The sequence below is a fragment of the Rhinatrema bivittatum genome, chromosome 5, assembly GCF_901001135.1.
Source record: "Rhinatrema bivittatum chromosome 5, aRhiBiv1.1, whole genome shotgun sequence".
NCBI lineage: Eukaryota > Metazoa > Chordata > Amphibia > Gymnophiona > Rhinatrematidae > Rhinatrema > Rhinatrema bivittatum.
The window spans coordinates 341,234,897-341,252,122 of NC_042619.1; the positions used below are offsets into that span (position 1 = coordinate 341,234,897).

General features: G+C 43.3%; 1 protein-coding gene across 1 annotated transcript in view; it reads right to left on the reverse strand.

Annotated features, from left to right (window-relative positions):
* Window positions 1–17,226, reverse strand: part of LOC115092958 (E3 ubiquitin-protein ligase HERC2-like) — a 2,733,734-nt gene that overhangs the window by 2,071,254 nt on the left and 645,254 nt on the right. The window contains 1 exon segment of the mRNA XM_029604466.1: window positions 15,419–15,569. Coding sequence (XP_029460326.1) covers window positions 15,419–15,569 — 151 coding nt within the window.

Sequence of the window (17,226 nt, forward strand, 5' to 3'; positions counted from 1 at the left end):
CTTTAATACTCCTTTGTTCCCTGTGCCAAAAGGAGAAAATGATGTCAGAATTGTTCATGACTTGCGTGCTTTGAATGATATTGTGATCCCACAATATCCAGTTTGTGCTAATCCTTTGACGTTGTTACAAACTCAGCCGATATACAAATTTAATTCTGTCATTGATTTATCTAACGCATTCTTTGCAATTCCATTGCATGCAGCTTCCCGTGATTTAACATCTTTTGTATTAGGCACTAAGGCATATCGATGGAAACGAATGCCCCAAGGGTTTACGGATAGCCCAACCGTTTTTTCAAAACAGTTAAACAAGGATCTAGAGCAGTTTAGGAGTAAATTACCAAAATCTGTATCCCTGTTCACATATGTTGATGATATATTGCTCTCAGCTGACAATAAGGCAGAATGTTGGGAATGGACATATAAATTGTTACAAGCATTGGGTGAAGCTGGATATAAGTGTAATCGACGTAAATGTGTATTAGCCAAGACTCAAGTTGATTTCTTGGGCCAAATAATATCCTCAACTACTAAACATATAACAAAAGATTTGCTGTTAGAACTGCAGAAACAAGAGTTTCCCCACAATTTAAAACAATTACGAGGTTTGTTGGGAACATTTAACTACTGTAGACAATGGATACCGGGATATTCTGCACGCATTTCACCTCTACTGAGGCACCTACAGGTACCGGCTGGTACCAGCTCTAAAGCGCAGGTGACTTTGAAAATGATGAAATGATTATACGAGAAGTATTACAGACACTGTTACAAGCTGAACCTTTAGGTACGGTAGACCCCCGGTTGAAAGTACATATTTGGGTCCGAGACATGGGACATACATGGGCTGCTTTTGTAAATCAGGATGATACGCCAAAACAAGCAGTAGCGTTTCTCTCTGGCTCTTATAGCCCAGTGGAAATGGCCCTACCTGAGATCCCAAAGTTGTTAACAGCCATTGTCGCAGCAGTTGGTAAATGGCGGGCTGTCATGCCATACAGCTCGTTAATATTACACTGCGTTCATTCCATACATTATCTGTTATCGACTAGTCAAGCAGCATTAACAGGAAATAGATTTGGTAAATATCAAGCAGTACTGAATGGCCAAGATATCGTAACAGCACCTCTTACAAAAGCTCAGAATAAATTATTAGACCGTTTCTTTCCCAATAATGTGCAACAGCAAATTGAAAGAAAAGACATCCCGGAACTTTTACTGACAAAATTTGACCCTCTAGAGGGGGGGCTAATCTGGTTTACAGACGGGGCTCAAAGGGATCAAAAGGCAGCATTTGCTGCAGTACAAGTGACGCCGGACTTAAATATAATTTCCAAATTACAGTATCATACACAAAGCGGTGTCACAGCACAGGAAGCTGAACTTTTGGCTGTGATAGCAGCCCTCAAATCCACAGGCAATGATAGAGATTGTACAATTTACACTGACAGTTCTTATGTAGTTAGTTCCTTACAATATCATTTATTAAAATGGAAAAGAAGGGGAATGATAACTGCTGCAGGGCAACCCTTACAACACATTCATAATTGGCAACAAATACTTAACTTGTTATCACAAAGAGAAGGTGTTGGTTCTCAAACTGCTAAAGTGTGGACACCAGCACATACGGGGAACATGAGCTTTGAGGCAAAGGGCAATGATTTAGCAGATAAAGCCGCTACAGAAATCCTTACCGTGTACTTAATGGCCATGCAAACACGATTCAGTTCAGAACTGAGTCATACCCCATATCCAATGCCACTGGATGAATTCCATGAGCAACCCAGTGGGGAGGAATTACAAAAATGGATAACAATTGGGTGCTACCAAAAGGTTAAGAATGGCTGCACCCTAATGGAAAAAAATGTTTGACTACATCAGAAGTGTTGCGATATTTCTGCGCGTGGCATGCAACCATGCATTTGTCTGCAACTGCTTTATTAGCTGGTATACAAAGTAATCACTGGAACCAAAATCTATATGCTTTAGCTGTACAGGTAATTCATAACTGTCTAGTTTGTTCTACTCATATAGCTCGTCGAGGCCCAGCTGTGAGTCCTGGCAGTTTGCCTATTCCCCAGGGGCCAGGTTTGGAATGGCACATTGATTACACTGATATGCTCGAAGCAATTAAAGGAAAACGGTATGTATTGGTATGGGTGGATAGCTTTTCACATTGGATAGAGGTTTTCCCATGTACAAAAGAAACAGCTCATGTTGTCATTGATACCTTTTTGCATAGAATTTTGCCTACTCATGGCTGCCCAATCAAAATTGTATCCGATAACGGCACACACTTTAATAACCAAATTATGACTGAATTACAAGAAATCTGTAATATTATCCACCGACGTGTGTCTGTTTATAAGCCAACCTCAAATGGTTTGGTAGAACGCTATAATGGAATATTGAAAACAAAACTAAGAGTATTGCTCACAGCATTGAATAAAAATAAGACAAACAAATTATATACCTGGTTGGACGTACTACCATTAGCCTTAATGATTATACGAAACACACCAGGTACCATTCATAAAATTACTCCATTCCAATTACAGACAGGACGGATTATGAATCCGATGAAAGTAAAACAAACTGATACCCAAGTGGAGTATTGGAAAAAGGTGCAACCCCTAATGGCAATGGCGGCAGACCTGGTACAGGCTGAATCATTGAAAGCCCCTAAAAAGACGTTGTGTGCTTCTTTTTCTGTAGGTGATCAAGTGCTGAGAAAGAATTATACACACAAGACTTGGAAGGATCAGATCTATGTTGGTCCATTCACTATCACAGGGCTGAGCCACACTGCTGCTCGTTTAACAGAACATTCCACCTGGGTACACTTGTCAGATATTCGCTCCTACAGACCCAGTCCATAACGTCATGCCCAACTTGGCTACATTTGTTTGGACTGTTATCCTTTGTCTGGGACTATGGGGGGAATTGAACTCTTCAGCATCCAGTATTTTTGATATAGAATCTGATTCACTTCCTACACGTTTTCAACACAATCTGTGGCTGCGTTTAGCCAATATTACAAATGTCACTTCCTTTTGTTTGACGTATAGTTTAGATCTACATACAATGTTGGGGTCTTGTCTTATTCCAGTGTGTAAGGTCCCGAATGATATTGCAAATGACACTCAGTTGCCACTTATCACTACTGCTTGGCAATACACCTCTCTCCCATTTTGGGGTCGAATAACAAAACGCTTGCCTGCAGATGCCTTGGAATTTCATACCCCATATGTAGCGAGACCCCATAATGACACTTGTGCTCGTGTCGTAAATTGTACTAAACGAGGTGCCGATAAATGCCGGGAACTCCCTGAGGGAAATTGGAACTGCAGTCACTATACTAATGTCAGTTTTAACTATGCTCACATTATTTTACCCATAGGATGGTTCTTTACCTGTGGGGCTACTACATTCAATTATATTCCTGCCAATATTAGTGAGTGCACTTGTTGTCTCAGTAGGCTTGTGCCTGTATTGCCCCAGAAACCCGAAAAATTGGATTCCAGGCATCGTCAGACACGTGACTTGTCTTCATTAGAACCCACATGTGATGGAAATGTTTCATTATTTAGTAAGCAAGAATCACTAGCATTAGCATTAACTTTGATTAGTGTACCTGCTTTGGCTATGCATGCTGACATAGAGGTCACAAAACTCGCTTGTGCATTGGCAAAATCTATTAATACTACTTCTAAGGCTTTAGCGTTATTGAACCAAGAACAAGCTACCCTCCGCAATGCTATCATTAGCAATCGTGGTGCTATTGATTTTTTATTATTGCAGCATCGATTTGGTTGTGAAATTATGCCTGATATGTGTTGTTTTAATATTACTGATAACTCATGGGCCATTGAAAATCAAATTGTTCAATTACATAAGTATGCACAAGATATTAAAATTCATTCTTGGTCCAACATGTGGGACAATATATGGTCCATATTCCCGATTGGATGGATTAGAACAGCTTGTCAATATATCTTAACCTTTCTGATCATTCTGGTTAGTGTAGGCTGTTTTGTACAATGTATACCTAGTTTGATTTTTTCTGTACAGAGATGGTTTCAACCTAAGTTTATCAATAACAATATGATAGCCTATAGCAATATTAACCTGGACGCTGCTTGTATAGTGCACACCACAAATCATGTAGGAGATAGGAGGGATGATGAAAGTAAGAATAGTTAAAAGGGAGATGTCAAGGAAAGATTCTTCCCCAGATTGTGAAGAACGGCCCTCACCTCTTTGCTAGTCCCCTGTGTGAAGAATTGAACGCCGCCAGCGTGAGCCAGCAGCCTTTCTGGCTCAAGGGAGGATTTGCTGATTATGCCCGGGTTCCATCCCCGGCTTCTCCACCATTACTGAATATACTGATGGTATTTCTGCTAAAGAAAAAATACCAGCTAACACCAGACACATTGAAGGCCAGACTCTGCAGGAAAAAGTTATAAACAACTTTTGCATGACAAGAAGAATCAACAAAGACACAGGATGGAGCAGGAGAAAACTGTTGATGGGTACGAAACAGGCAATCTGCTTTAAGGAATGCAAGAAAGAGAGATAAGGGGGAGACAAAACAAAACAAAGCAATAAAATTTATGGTGTGAAACCTTGCAAGCAGAAAAAAACCAGATGCTTTGCTGACTTGGCTAGTTTAAGATATTATTAAGCAGGAGGGCTCAAAGAAAAGGTTGTTGGGGGTTTTTCCCAAAAGCCAGCGCTGTGCTATACAATATAATGTAAGTATATTGTTTTAATTGTTTTTATTTTCTGTATGTATCGCTCTCTGTTTGTTTATACACAGTATATGATTTACATTAAAGAATAATAAGATAAAAATTAGAATCAGAGTTGTTCTTTTAAACAATTTTAACTTTGCATTGGGTATTTTCAACAGTGTCTACTGTATATTTAGCCAGGTCCTTTCGAGTACTACATTATTTATTGTATCTTCTCATTCTTTAATCCCCAGTTACTTGATCCAAGTTTATCCTCCTGTTCGATGTAATTGCACTCTGTCTTGCCTGTTTAATGTTATAATGTAAACCTAAATGATATGTAACTTTGCTACATGAATTTCGGTATATAAAAATGTTAAATAAATTAATTAATTAAGAGGAAGTGTTTGTCACAAGATGCTCTAGGACAGCGTGTTGCTTTGTCAGGAAACACATTTAAAGAGGTAAAATGAAAGGTTACTGGCCTCTACCCACTATCCCTTATAGTTTATTCTGCAGCTCCAGTAACTAAGAAATATTGTAGGGTGGATATTCTCCTCTAAAAATGTGGTGGTGGGTGTGATTTCGGTTTTGAGGGACTTGGAGGGCAGGTACCCTGTCGTTAAATTTACTCTGGTAAATGCATATGCACCCAACACGGGACAGGGGCAATTTTTAAAGGCACTTTCAAAAACGTTGGAGCAATGGGCAGAAGGTTATCTTGTTATTGGGGAGGGATTTTATTCTTACCAGATACTCGTTCTTGGATAACAGTTGTGGGGGTGGGGGATATTCTTGAGTCAACAGGAGGGATTTGAAATTGCTTATGGCGGATTGGGACTTGGTAGATGTTTGGCATCTCTTTCATTCCTGTGAGAAAAATTATACCTTTTATTCCAAGGCACATGGGGTTTATTCTCAGATTGATTTCTTTTTGGTAGTCAAAGCCCTGGTAAATAAAGGAGAAGTTAGAGAGATTGAGGCAATAACATAGTCAGATTATGCGGCCATTTAGTTTTCCCTTAAGGGGTTGGGGGGCCAATTGGGAGAGAGGTTTTGAAGACTTAATGACAGCCTATTAGATGACAGTGAGTGAGCAGTTAGGTAGGGAGATGGGGCAGTAGGTGGCTGAAAACATAAATAGTGGGGAATCTTCAGGGACAATATGGGACTGCTTTAAAGCAGTAGCCAGGGGCAAATTGATTGCTAGAGCATCCTATTTAAAGAAGATAAGGGAGAAGACGAAAGTGGAGCTACTGGAGACGCTACTAGACTAGAAATCTGGCACAAGAGATCAGATGATCCCCAGCTTGGGGCACAACTTGACAAGTTGAGGGGGGAATTGCAGGATTTAGCTATAGGGGAGATTGCTTTTCAGTTGGATAGGGCAAAGCAAGAACTTTTCGAAGGAAGAAATAAAGCTAGTCATTATCTGGCCAAAAGCTTAAGTCTAGGGTGGCACAGAATCATTCTTAAGATTAAAGGTAGAACTGGAGAAATGTTGTCTGACAAGGTTAAGATTAGGTCTTGATTCACCCAATTTTATCAGGAGCTGTATTCTAAAGTAAGGATATTCCTCAGGCTGATTTTGATTTTTAGCTGGCAAGTTTTTCTATGCCCAGAATAAAGTTCAGCAAGACAGGCTCTTTTTTAATAAAGACTTTTCACCAAAGAAATCTAGGGTTCTAGCAAAGAAATGGGAGGAGAAAGGCTGCTATAGACTGGAACATATTTGGACTGGTGGAAAGCTGTGGGAATTCCCAGAGGCGAAGGGTAGTTATGGATTAGGGCTGGATGCACCCTTGGTCTGATCTGGTATGACAACTTAAGTTCTTAAAAACACATTGCCTTGGATTCTGCAACCTACTAGATTGTAGATACTGCACCATCCTTCCTTTTAATAGAGTCTCCATTAATTTTCCTACCACTAAGCTAAGGCTAATTGCCTTGTAGTTTCCATCTTCTTCTCTGCTACTATAAGGTGGGTCATGTGCTTCATTAAATTATGCTCTGCACATTAATATGACAAATGGTTGAAGACAAAAATGTCAGTCGGATACCAAATAAAAAGAAGTTAGCAGTGAAGGAATGCAGAACCGGTCTCTTAAGGGCAGTATATTAAACGCTCATGTGGGACCTGTAACATTTTTGACCCACCCCCAGAATGGTTGACAAAAACAAACCTAGTCTATTAGAATAGCAAGCCAATCTTGGCTGCCCATTTGATGCCTCTATTTATCTTTTTATTTATTTGTTTAATATACCATCAATCTGTAGACAATCTAGACCTGCTGCTTCGGAACGGCTTGTGCATCATGACAGACGAAGGCCGAGGACAGGACACAGAATGACATGGAACTCGGACGAAGTCTCAGAAAAATCTGAAGACTTGAAACTTGAGAGGGAGACTGAAGACTTGGAGCTTGAGACGGGGGGGTGCCAGGCACTTAGGGACAATAAAGCCATAGCAGAGAGACTAAATAAATTCTTTGCTTCAGAATTCACTAAGTAAGACATAAAATATATACCCATGCCAGAAATGATATTCTAAAGTGATGATTCAGAAGAACTGAAATAAATTTAAGTGAACTGGAAGATGTAATAGGGCAAATTGATAAATCACCTGGACCACATCACAGAGTGCTGAAAGAACAGATAAATGAAATTGCAGGCCTGCTATTGGAAATTTTTAAACTGTCAGTAGCATCATCTATAGCAGTGGTTCTCAACCTTTTTTTTGGCCAGGATACACCTAACAGATGGTTCTCAAATGCGTGACACACTGAACATGTGACCATCACGGGGCTAAATGTAAATATGCACTCTGCATCCACAGGAATCTCCTCAACCCCCAGCAATGAGTACAGAGCAGATATAGGGCATTACCCTGTACAACTCACCATACAAAAAAGATATTCTGGTTCTGATGACATCCCAGTAAAAACAAAACAAACTCCTTTTACTACCAGGCAAAATAGCCTTCCTTATGAAAAGACAGTAATTTACCACTAATGCATATCCTATTGAGAAAATACAACAAATAAGATTGATACAAATGCCTTATATGCTAGTCAAATACCTCACCTCGGTCACACACCCTTCACCAAGTACAAAAAAACCACAAATTATAAATATGGAGACAAAAACTGGAATGGAAAACCAAAAAGCCACTCTGCATGCAGTGCGAACCTGGAGAAATGGAAAGAGAAATATAGCACCTAACAGACTCTCAGGATTTGCAATAATGCACACAAACTAACCCGCACAAAGTTACACCTGTATTATGGAACACACTCAACAGTAACAACCCTATCCAAGAAATACAACTATTAAACCAGGCCCTAAACACTAATACATTTCATATTGGGAAAACAGAATAAGTCAAGCTGCTATACAGCCCCACACAGAAATAATTGTAAAGCTATGTTAAAAATGTTACAAAACAGCTGCTGAAAAGAATAATATCCAACAATTAAAAACTCATAAAAATTATTAAAACATGTCCAAATATCAATAAATATTTCAAAACAGCAGACATCGCATAATACCCAATAATTAAAATGGCAGTCAATCAAGAAAAATAACCTTAAAAAGCCACCTTTACTTACCCTCTCCAGCAACTCTCCTACTCCTTTCCCTTCCAGGCCAATAGCACTCACCAGAAGCAGCAAGGGCTGCTGAAGCTCTGACCTCACAGTCCTCTTCCCTTAGCGCCCATAACCAGTCACACCCCCCCCCCCCCAATTAGACCCCCGACCAGTCTCTGTCTCTCTCTCACACCAGTCATCTTCCTGACCAGTCTCTCTCTCTCTCACACAAACACATCAGCTCCCTTACCAGTCTCTCTCTCAATCACACTCATGGTTTCTTATATACAAGCTCTCAATCACATACAAATTCTCTCGCACCCATTTACACCATCTCTTACCCAGGCTTCCATTCATACCCACAGACACAAGCTCTCACCCATGCATCCATTCACACCCACAAGCTCTCACCCAAGCACCCATTCACACCCACACATACCAGCTCTCACCCAAGCACCCATTCACACCCACACACTCAAGCTCTCACCCAGGCATCCATTCACACCCACCCACACAAGCTCTCACCCAGGCATCCATTCACACCCACATACACAAGCTCTCACCCAAGCACCCATTCACACCCACAAACTCTCATCCAGGCATCCATTCACACCCACAAACTCTCATCCAGAGAGACAGGTTGAACCACCACGAGAGACTGTCCTTGGCTCCCTGCGGGAGAGGAAGGATGGCTTGGAAGTTCCGAGACACCGGCTTCCAGCGGGAGAGCAAGGCATGCTGTAAGGGACGCATATGTGCAAACGCCCAGGGGACCAGATCGATGATAGAAGCCACGGATCCCAGGACCTGGAGGTAATCCCGTGCCGTTGGAAGCGAGAGACCGATGAATCGCTGTATCTGAGCTATGAGTGTATGAGCCCTGTCCGGGGGTAGAGACACTTTGCCCAGCACTGTGTCGAAATGCGGCCCCAGGAAGTCCAGAGGCTGAGATGGAGAAAGGCTGCTCTTGGCGAAGTTGACCACCCAACCGAGGGAGTGAAGAAGCATCAACACCTTGTCGACCCCCCGGTGGCACTGGGCTGAGGACTTTGCCCGAATGAGCCAGTCGTCCAGGTATGGGTGCACCAAGACTCCCTCCCTCTAGAGAGCGGCAGCTACTACTATCATCACCTTTGTGAAGGTTCGAGGAACGGATGCAAGACCAAAGGGTAGAGCCTGGTACTGGAAATGCTGTCCCAGAATCTTGAATCGCAGAAAACGCTGGTGCGCTTGGAGGATGGGAATGTGTAGTTAAGCTTCCATCAGATCCAGGGAGGCCAAAAATTCTCCAGACTGTACCGGAGTGCAAAGTTTCCATCCGAAAGTGGGGAATCTTGAAGGCCCTGTTGACCATCTTGAGATCCAAGATCGGGCGGAAGGAACCTTCCTTCTTGGGGACTACGAAGTATACCGAATAATGTCCCCGGCCTACTTCCAGGGGGGGGGACCGGATGAATCGCTCTGAGAGCCAGAAGCCTGTCAAGTGTCTGCAGGACTATGAGTTGTTTCTGGACTGGGCCACATGGAGAGAAGAGGAACCTGTCTCTTAGCGGCCGAGCAAATTCTAACGCGTAGCTGTGTCTTAGAATATCCAGGACCCACTGATCTGACGTGATTTTGACCCACTCCTCGTAGAAAAGGGAGAGACGTCCCCCTATCCTGGGGATCATTGAGTGGGCCGGCATAGCTTCATTATGAAGACTTGGAGGACTTCCCCTGGGCCGGACCACAGCGGGGCTGTCTTTGGGCATGAAAGGACCTAGTCCAGGATTTAGATCAAGAGGACGGCTGACGAGGAGCTGCAGTCCTTGCCTGGCGGAAGCTACGTTGATTCCTGAATCTGCTTCTAGTGGAATTAAAAGACCTAGAACGAGGGCGATCCTCTGGCAGTTTGTGTACCTTATTCTCTCCAAGGGACTTGATAATCTGGTCCAGATCCTCCCCAAATTGTAGCTTGCCCTTGAAGGGTAGGGATCCCAGCTGCAACTTGGAAGAAGAATCCGCCGACCAGTTGCAAAGCCAGAGGAGGCATCTAGCCGAGACTGCAGAAACCATAGATCTGGCGAATACTCTCAGAATGTCATATAGAGCGTCTGCTCCATATGCTATGATGGCCTTCAGGTGGTCTGCCTGAGTGCTTCCTCAGAAGGCAACTCCTGGGAGCAGAGCAGCTGTTGAAGCCAGCGGAGGCCTGCACGCTGAGCGAAGGAACTACAAATGGCCGCCCGGACCCCCAGGGCGGACACCTCAAACTCTCTTAAGATAAACTTCTAGCTTTCGATATTGAAAGGCTGCCCCACCCATTACTGGAATGGTAGTTCTTTTCGTCACCACTGAGACTGCAGAATCTACTTTGGGAACTTTAAGAAGCTCCAGGAAATCATCCGGGAGAGGATATAGCTTATCCATGGCTCTGCCGACCTTAAGGGAGGTCTCCGGAGAATCCCATTCCCTGGATAACAGTTGAAGGAACATGGGATGGGAAAGAAAGGACCTACACGGCGGACGTAGACCAACCAAAAGGGGGTCCCCTTTCTTCGCTGGTGGATTAGGCTCAGGCGGGTCCTGAGGGGCCTCAATGTCCAATTCCTGTATTAACTCTTTCGGATAGTAGAAAGACTAGGGGGTACTCCATGAAGTTAGCATGTGGCACATTTAAAACTAATCGGAGAAAGTTCTTTTTTACTCAACGCACAATTAAACTCTGGAATTTGTTGCCAGAGGATGTGGTTAGTGCAGTTAGTATAGCTGTGTTTAAAAATGGATTGGATAAGTTCTTGGAGGAGAAGTCCATTATCTGCTATTAATTTCACTTAGAGAATAGCCACTGCCATTAGCAATGGTAACATGGAATAGACTTAGTTTTGGGTACTTGCCAGGTTCTTATGGCCTGGATTGGCCACTGTTGGAAACAGGATGCTGGGCTTGATGGACCCTTGGTCTGATCCAGTATGGCATTTTCTTATGTTCTTATGTTCTCATCCGGATCCGGGTCCTGCTGAGGAACAGTCCCCCCAGCAGAGGGGTGTACCAAACGGACCCTCAGAGTGCTTGAGGTGGTCGGAGGTACCCCTGGTCCCGGGACCGCTGACCCTTGGGCACTCCCCATGGTCTGGGCATTTCCCAAGACCTCAGTGGAATCAGCCATTCTGGGTACCTTAGGAGGAGGAGGTCCCGCCAAAAATTCCTGGTGCTGGCCCATTCTGGCCAGGTAAGCATTGTGAAACAGGAGAACAAAATCTGTGGAAAACGGAGGTGGCCCCGATGGAGGAAGAGTGGGAAGATCCCCTGACGGAGGAAAAGGCTCCAGAGGTGGAACGGGTATCAAAACCAGCAGCTGAGATGAAAAAGGAGCGTCCTGCTCTTCTCCTGTTAGCGCCGGAGCAGCTGAATCTGGAGACAAAATGGCCGCCGTTCCCGCGGTCAGCGGGATTGGGGCCAGCCCCTGAGCATTGAGGCACGCCAGAAGACGAGAACCAGAGCGGCCCGGCAGTTGAGAGGGTCCCTCCCCACCAGGGAGGCAAGCTGTGCAAATCCCCTTGCGGGAGAGCCTCGACCCGGGCTCTCCACAAGCGTAGCACCTGGACGAACGAGGCATGGGGAACCCCGATGGAGCCGCGAGGGAACCAGCTGTTCTTAACGCGAGAAACAGGCAAGGTGTAAAGCTGCGGAAAACGGGAAAAAACTCCGCTTCAGCCTGCTCTTCCTCACGCTCACCAGGTTCGTGCCTGTAAAAAACGGGTAATAGTCTCCGCTTCAGTCCTGCTCTCTCTCTATCCCTCAGTGACCAACAGATAGAGGCACAGAGGAATAACGCCTCTCTGTGCCAGTTGCCCAGAAAAAAACGGCGTCTCAGGGGCAGCGGGTCGGACAGCAGCCACAGGAGAGAGGTCGGCACCACCGACTTGCACCCCAGAGAGAGGAAGAGAGGAAATAACCTGTCAAAAGGAAATAAAAACAAACTTACCCCGACAACAGAAATGGGAGGGGTGGGGAGAGCTGCAAATAGTAAGAACATAAGAAAATGCCATACTGGGTCAGACCAAGGGTCCATCAAGCCCAGCATTCTGTTTCCAACAGTGACCAATCCAGGCCATAAGAACCTGGCAAGTACCCAAAAACTAAGTCTATTCCATGTTACCATAGAGAATAGCCACTGCCATTAGCAAAGTGAACTTAATAGCAGGTAATGGACTTCTCCTCCAAGAACTTATCCAATCCTTTTTTAAACACATATATACTAACTGCACCAACCACATCCTCTGGCAACAAATTCCAGAGTTTGTGCATTGAGTAAAAAAAGAACTTTCTCCGATTAGTTTTAAATGTGCCCCATGCTAACTTCATGGAGTGCCCCCTAGTCTTTCTACTATCCGAAAGAGTAAATAACCGATTCACATCTACCCGTTCTAGACCTCTCATGATTTTAAACACCTCTATCATATCCCCCCTCAGCCGTCTCTTCTCCAAGCTGAAAAGTCCTAACCTCTTTAGTCTTTCCTACAAGCAATAGAATGCTCCCACTAAAACAGGAGCGGAGGCTACAGGAAAGCTCTCCAAATAATTCCCTCAAAAAATTCATAATTCAAAGATTTGTTTTTTAATTAGACTTGATCCATCCAAAAGAAAGCAAAGCTGAGGAAAATAGAGAAAATTCCTAAAATAGCTTTCTAGTCATCTCAGTGGGGAATGAAAGCCACCACTGTCATCTGCTGGAGTCAAGAGAATACTGAGGATTAGTAGAGGGTGCACTACCTTATAAGGAAGCATCCTTCAAAGTTCTAATTGACGCTATCTGCTGGAAGGGGGAGATAATCCACTGTCTGGACTGATCCTGGTACGTACAGGGAACCCCAGTTTAGAAGTAGAAGACATTTCATTTAAAGTTGTGGCCTTCACTAATGATGTTCTTTTATTTCTAACCTACCCCCAAACCTCCCTATCAAAAGTTCTTGCATATCAAACCCAATTTGATAGATTAGCAGGTCTTAAAATAAACCAAGACAAATCAGAAGTATTAGATATAACTGGGAAAGACACCTATCCTGGGAGGGCCCTTTTCCTCTGAGTTGGGTCCATTCAGACATGAAATATCTGGACATTCGGATCCCAACCAACGTATCCTCGTTATATAGAGAGAATGTTCAGCCTCTTCTCAGATCCTTGTGAAATAAGGTCCAAAAGTGGATGAATCTTCCTCTATCACTGATTGGCCAAATTCATCTCTTAAAGATGATTGAACTTCCCAAATGGCTCTATATTTTACAAATGACACCCTTATGGCTCCTCCAAAGAGATATTCGAGAGATTTAAGAAAATATGTAAATGTTTCATGTGGCACAGGAAGAAAGCCAGGCTCCCTTTAAGTATCCTACAACAGCCTTTCATCAAAGGTAGCCTTAACTGCTCAGATATTAGTCATTACAATTTAGTTTGCATGTTACGCATCATTAGAGATTGGATACAGGACTCTTTTTCCTTCTCCCCTAATGACCACCTGCGGGTATGGCTGGGTTTTTTTTTTTCCCTATCCTCACTCTTGCAATGTAAGGTGAAGGTCCTTCCAACATTCTCATCTTTTTTCCTGATCATTTTATCTTGTTGGATGGCCTGGACCTCCCTTTGCAAGATGCTAGGCCACAACACCAACACTACAGCTCTTATGGAGATATGTGATAATCCAGACTTCCCACCCGGGCTTTCACGAGGGGTGTTTCAGAGGTGGAGCTTGTCTGGACTTTCCCAACTGCGATATTTCTTCATGGATAAATCAAACACACCAACAAGCTTTCTTGATTTACAAAGCAAATATCAACTTCCATGTATGGACTTCTATGCCTTTTTCCAACTTTGTCACTATATTAATTCCCTCCTTCTTACAAGCCCCAATTTGGGTCAATGTGAATCTTCTAAATCAATTTCATCTCCTCAATAAACAGAAGCCTTCCTGTGCTCTCTTTGCCAAACGGCTGTTGGAACCCTCAGATGTTACCTTAGCTCTTACACGATGGTCAAGTTGGTCGAGGTAAAGTTAACCCAACAAGACCTTCACTTTTACTTTTCTTACATCAAGAAAATTTCTGAAAACATACTGTTATGTGAGTTACAATACCGATTTATATGGTAGTTATATATCCCTCAGTCTACTGCCTTTAAATGTAAGCTCTGCCCATCTCCAATATGTGAAAAATGTAAAGGTGCAGTTAATGATTATTGTCATAGTTTTTGGTCTTGCGCTCTAATACACCAAAAGAGCATAGGTACAAGGTAAGGGAGAACAGAGACAGGGATACAGAATACACACTTCCATAGGTATGTACACTACCCCCCCCCCCTCCCCCAAGAAAGCGTGTAGGTAACATTGACAATGTGCAAAACTCAATATTAATCATATTATTATGGCTTTTAATTTTAGTGTAGTTGACTTGAAATTATACTTAAAGGCATTGAAACAGGAAATGAACATGTCAAAATCTATATTGTTCAGCTTTTACTAGTTTTATATCTGTCCTAGATGACTATCCAGTACATAAACAATTTGTTTTAAGTATTCGTTTTCACATTTATGCTCCATGCATTCTGCCTTTTCCTGAACCTTCAATCCGTCCTTCATGGTCAACAAACAAATGAAATTGTGATTCTGCTCAAATATTATGCTATCTGCAATTCTCTTCAATTAATTATCAACTAAAAAGATAACTTATATCAATTTATTAATAAACATACAACAAGGCAGGTATATAAAACTAAACATTTAAGTAAGTTAGACAGATAAAACATATCCAGCTAACATATATGGGATATTCAGCAGCGTGCTATGCTGCTGAATATTGTCTCAAAAATTACTATTTACCTGGACAAGTTATGTCCAGCCACATTATCCTACTCTATGGCAGGTCTAATTTAGCGGATTAACTTAACCCAATAGGCATTGCTGCCCATTGCCCGTCCACTAGATATCCGGCTATCTACTTAGTTGGAGAAAGGACTTATCTGCCTAAGTGGCGTCCATTAGCCAGATAAGTAGCATTGAATATCAGACTCAACATGTAACAAGGAGCATTAGTTCTATTTTATAAAAAGGAAATTTCAGCTTACTGGCGCATTCAACTTCCACTGGAAACAGGTGTGTGCTCAATGCAAGATATGATGCATGTAATCCTAGAAGTAGTCCCAAATTTCTTTCTGGATCTATGAGAGGTGAAGACAGACTGCCAAGATCTGGTGTTGTGACAGTCTCCTGATCAGGCTAGGCATAAGAAACTTAAAATTAACTTAAAGAATTATAGTTCAGATGACAACAAAATTCCAGTAAGTTCAAAGATACACTTGAAAGTATAATAATAGTTATCTTTAAGTGACACATATTAGTCCTTAGGAAATTTGAGCTTCCAATTTGTATTTTGTATTTTTTATAAATGAATTATGAAGGCTTATGAAAAATGCAGGAATGAATAGTAGTTAGGGTAAAAGACTTGATGACTAACACTACTGCACACAAGTTACATTTTTTGGTAGTTGTGTGTCCAATAGACTTTGCCTCAGCTTAGCTGTTCACATTTTTTTTTTCTTTTTTTGGTTATTATACTGTCATGAGGATTACATGTTCACCTTAAGAAGACAGTTGAGATGGCTGTTAAGGATATGGATGTTTTGTATTGATAAATGGCATTGTATTTTAAATTGTGTTCCTCATGAATAGTGTTATTAGACTAACAAGTTAAAAAAGCAATAATAATATTTATTTTATTTATTTAACAGTTTTATATACCGACCTTCATAGTAAATAACCATATCGGATCGGTTTACAATTAACAAGAATAAAAAACTGGGATAACTATTCAAGTAAACGAAAGATAAACAGTAAGTAGGAATGAGTCAAAGTTACAATCAACAGGGAAGAGAACTTGGAAGCTTGCAACAAGCTGGAAAGAAGATAAGGCAGGAAATAAATATGAAGTGATGCCATAGGGCGTACGGGTTAAAGCTTAATGGTGCTTTAACCTGGGAGAGTCTGTATTGTTGCGATCCCGGTCACTGGGTTAGTGACCGGGCCCTTACCTGCGCTCCAAGCCCCGCGAAACGCCGGTTCCTGGGCCATCCGGGCAACGTGGCAGCGGCGTCTCCACGAGGGAGACGTCGCCGAAGACTCCTCCCCTCGGCAGGGGAACGCGAGCGTGCGAGGGCCAGGTTTTTGTAGTTTCAGCACCCGGATGTGCTGGACCGCCCCTGACTGACGTCAGACGCCGGCAGGAGATTTAAACGGGGTTTCTGCGCTAGCTTCTTTGCCTTGCAACGTGGTCACTCGGTTGAGTTTCTAGTTGCCGTTCCTGCTTGCCTGGTTCCTGACTTCTGCCTGCTCGTTCTTGGATTTGCCTGCCTGCCTGTCTGACTTCTGTTCCTGCCTGCCTGCCTGCCTTGTTCCTCGGACTTCTGCCTGCTTGCTGCCTGCCTTGACTCCGGTCCGTGATTCCACTTCTGCCTGCCTGCTGCCTGCCTTGACTCCGGTACGTGACTCCACTTCTGCCTGCCTGCTGCCTGCCTTGACTCCGGTCTGTGAATCCACTTCTGCTTGCCTGCTGCCTGCCTAGACTCCGGTTCGTGTCTTCTCTCCTTGGATTCTTCAGACCTTCTCCTAAGTCCCAGCGGTCCGGGTCCCTACGGGCTCCTCCTGGGGGGACCTCGGGCTTCCAGGGCGAAGACACCTAAGTCCTAGCGACCCGGGCTCCCACAGCTCCTCTGGAGGGGTCACGGGTTTCCAGGTGAAGTTCCAGTCTTTCCAGTGTGTGTCTGCCTCCCGACCGTCCTCCTGAGTTGGTCGGCCCAAGGATCCACTTCCGGATATTGTCAATCACAACAGTTTGCAAGGCCATGGATCCGGCAGACCTCGCTGGTCTCCAGGCCAT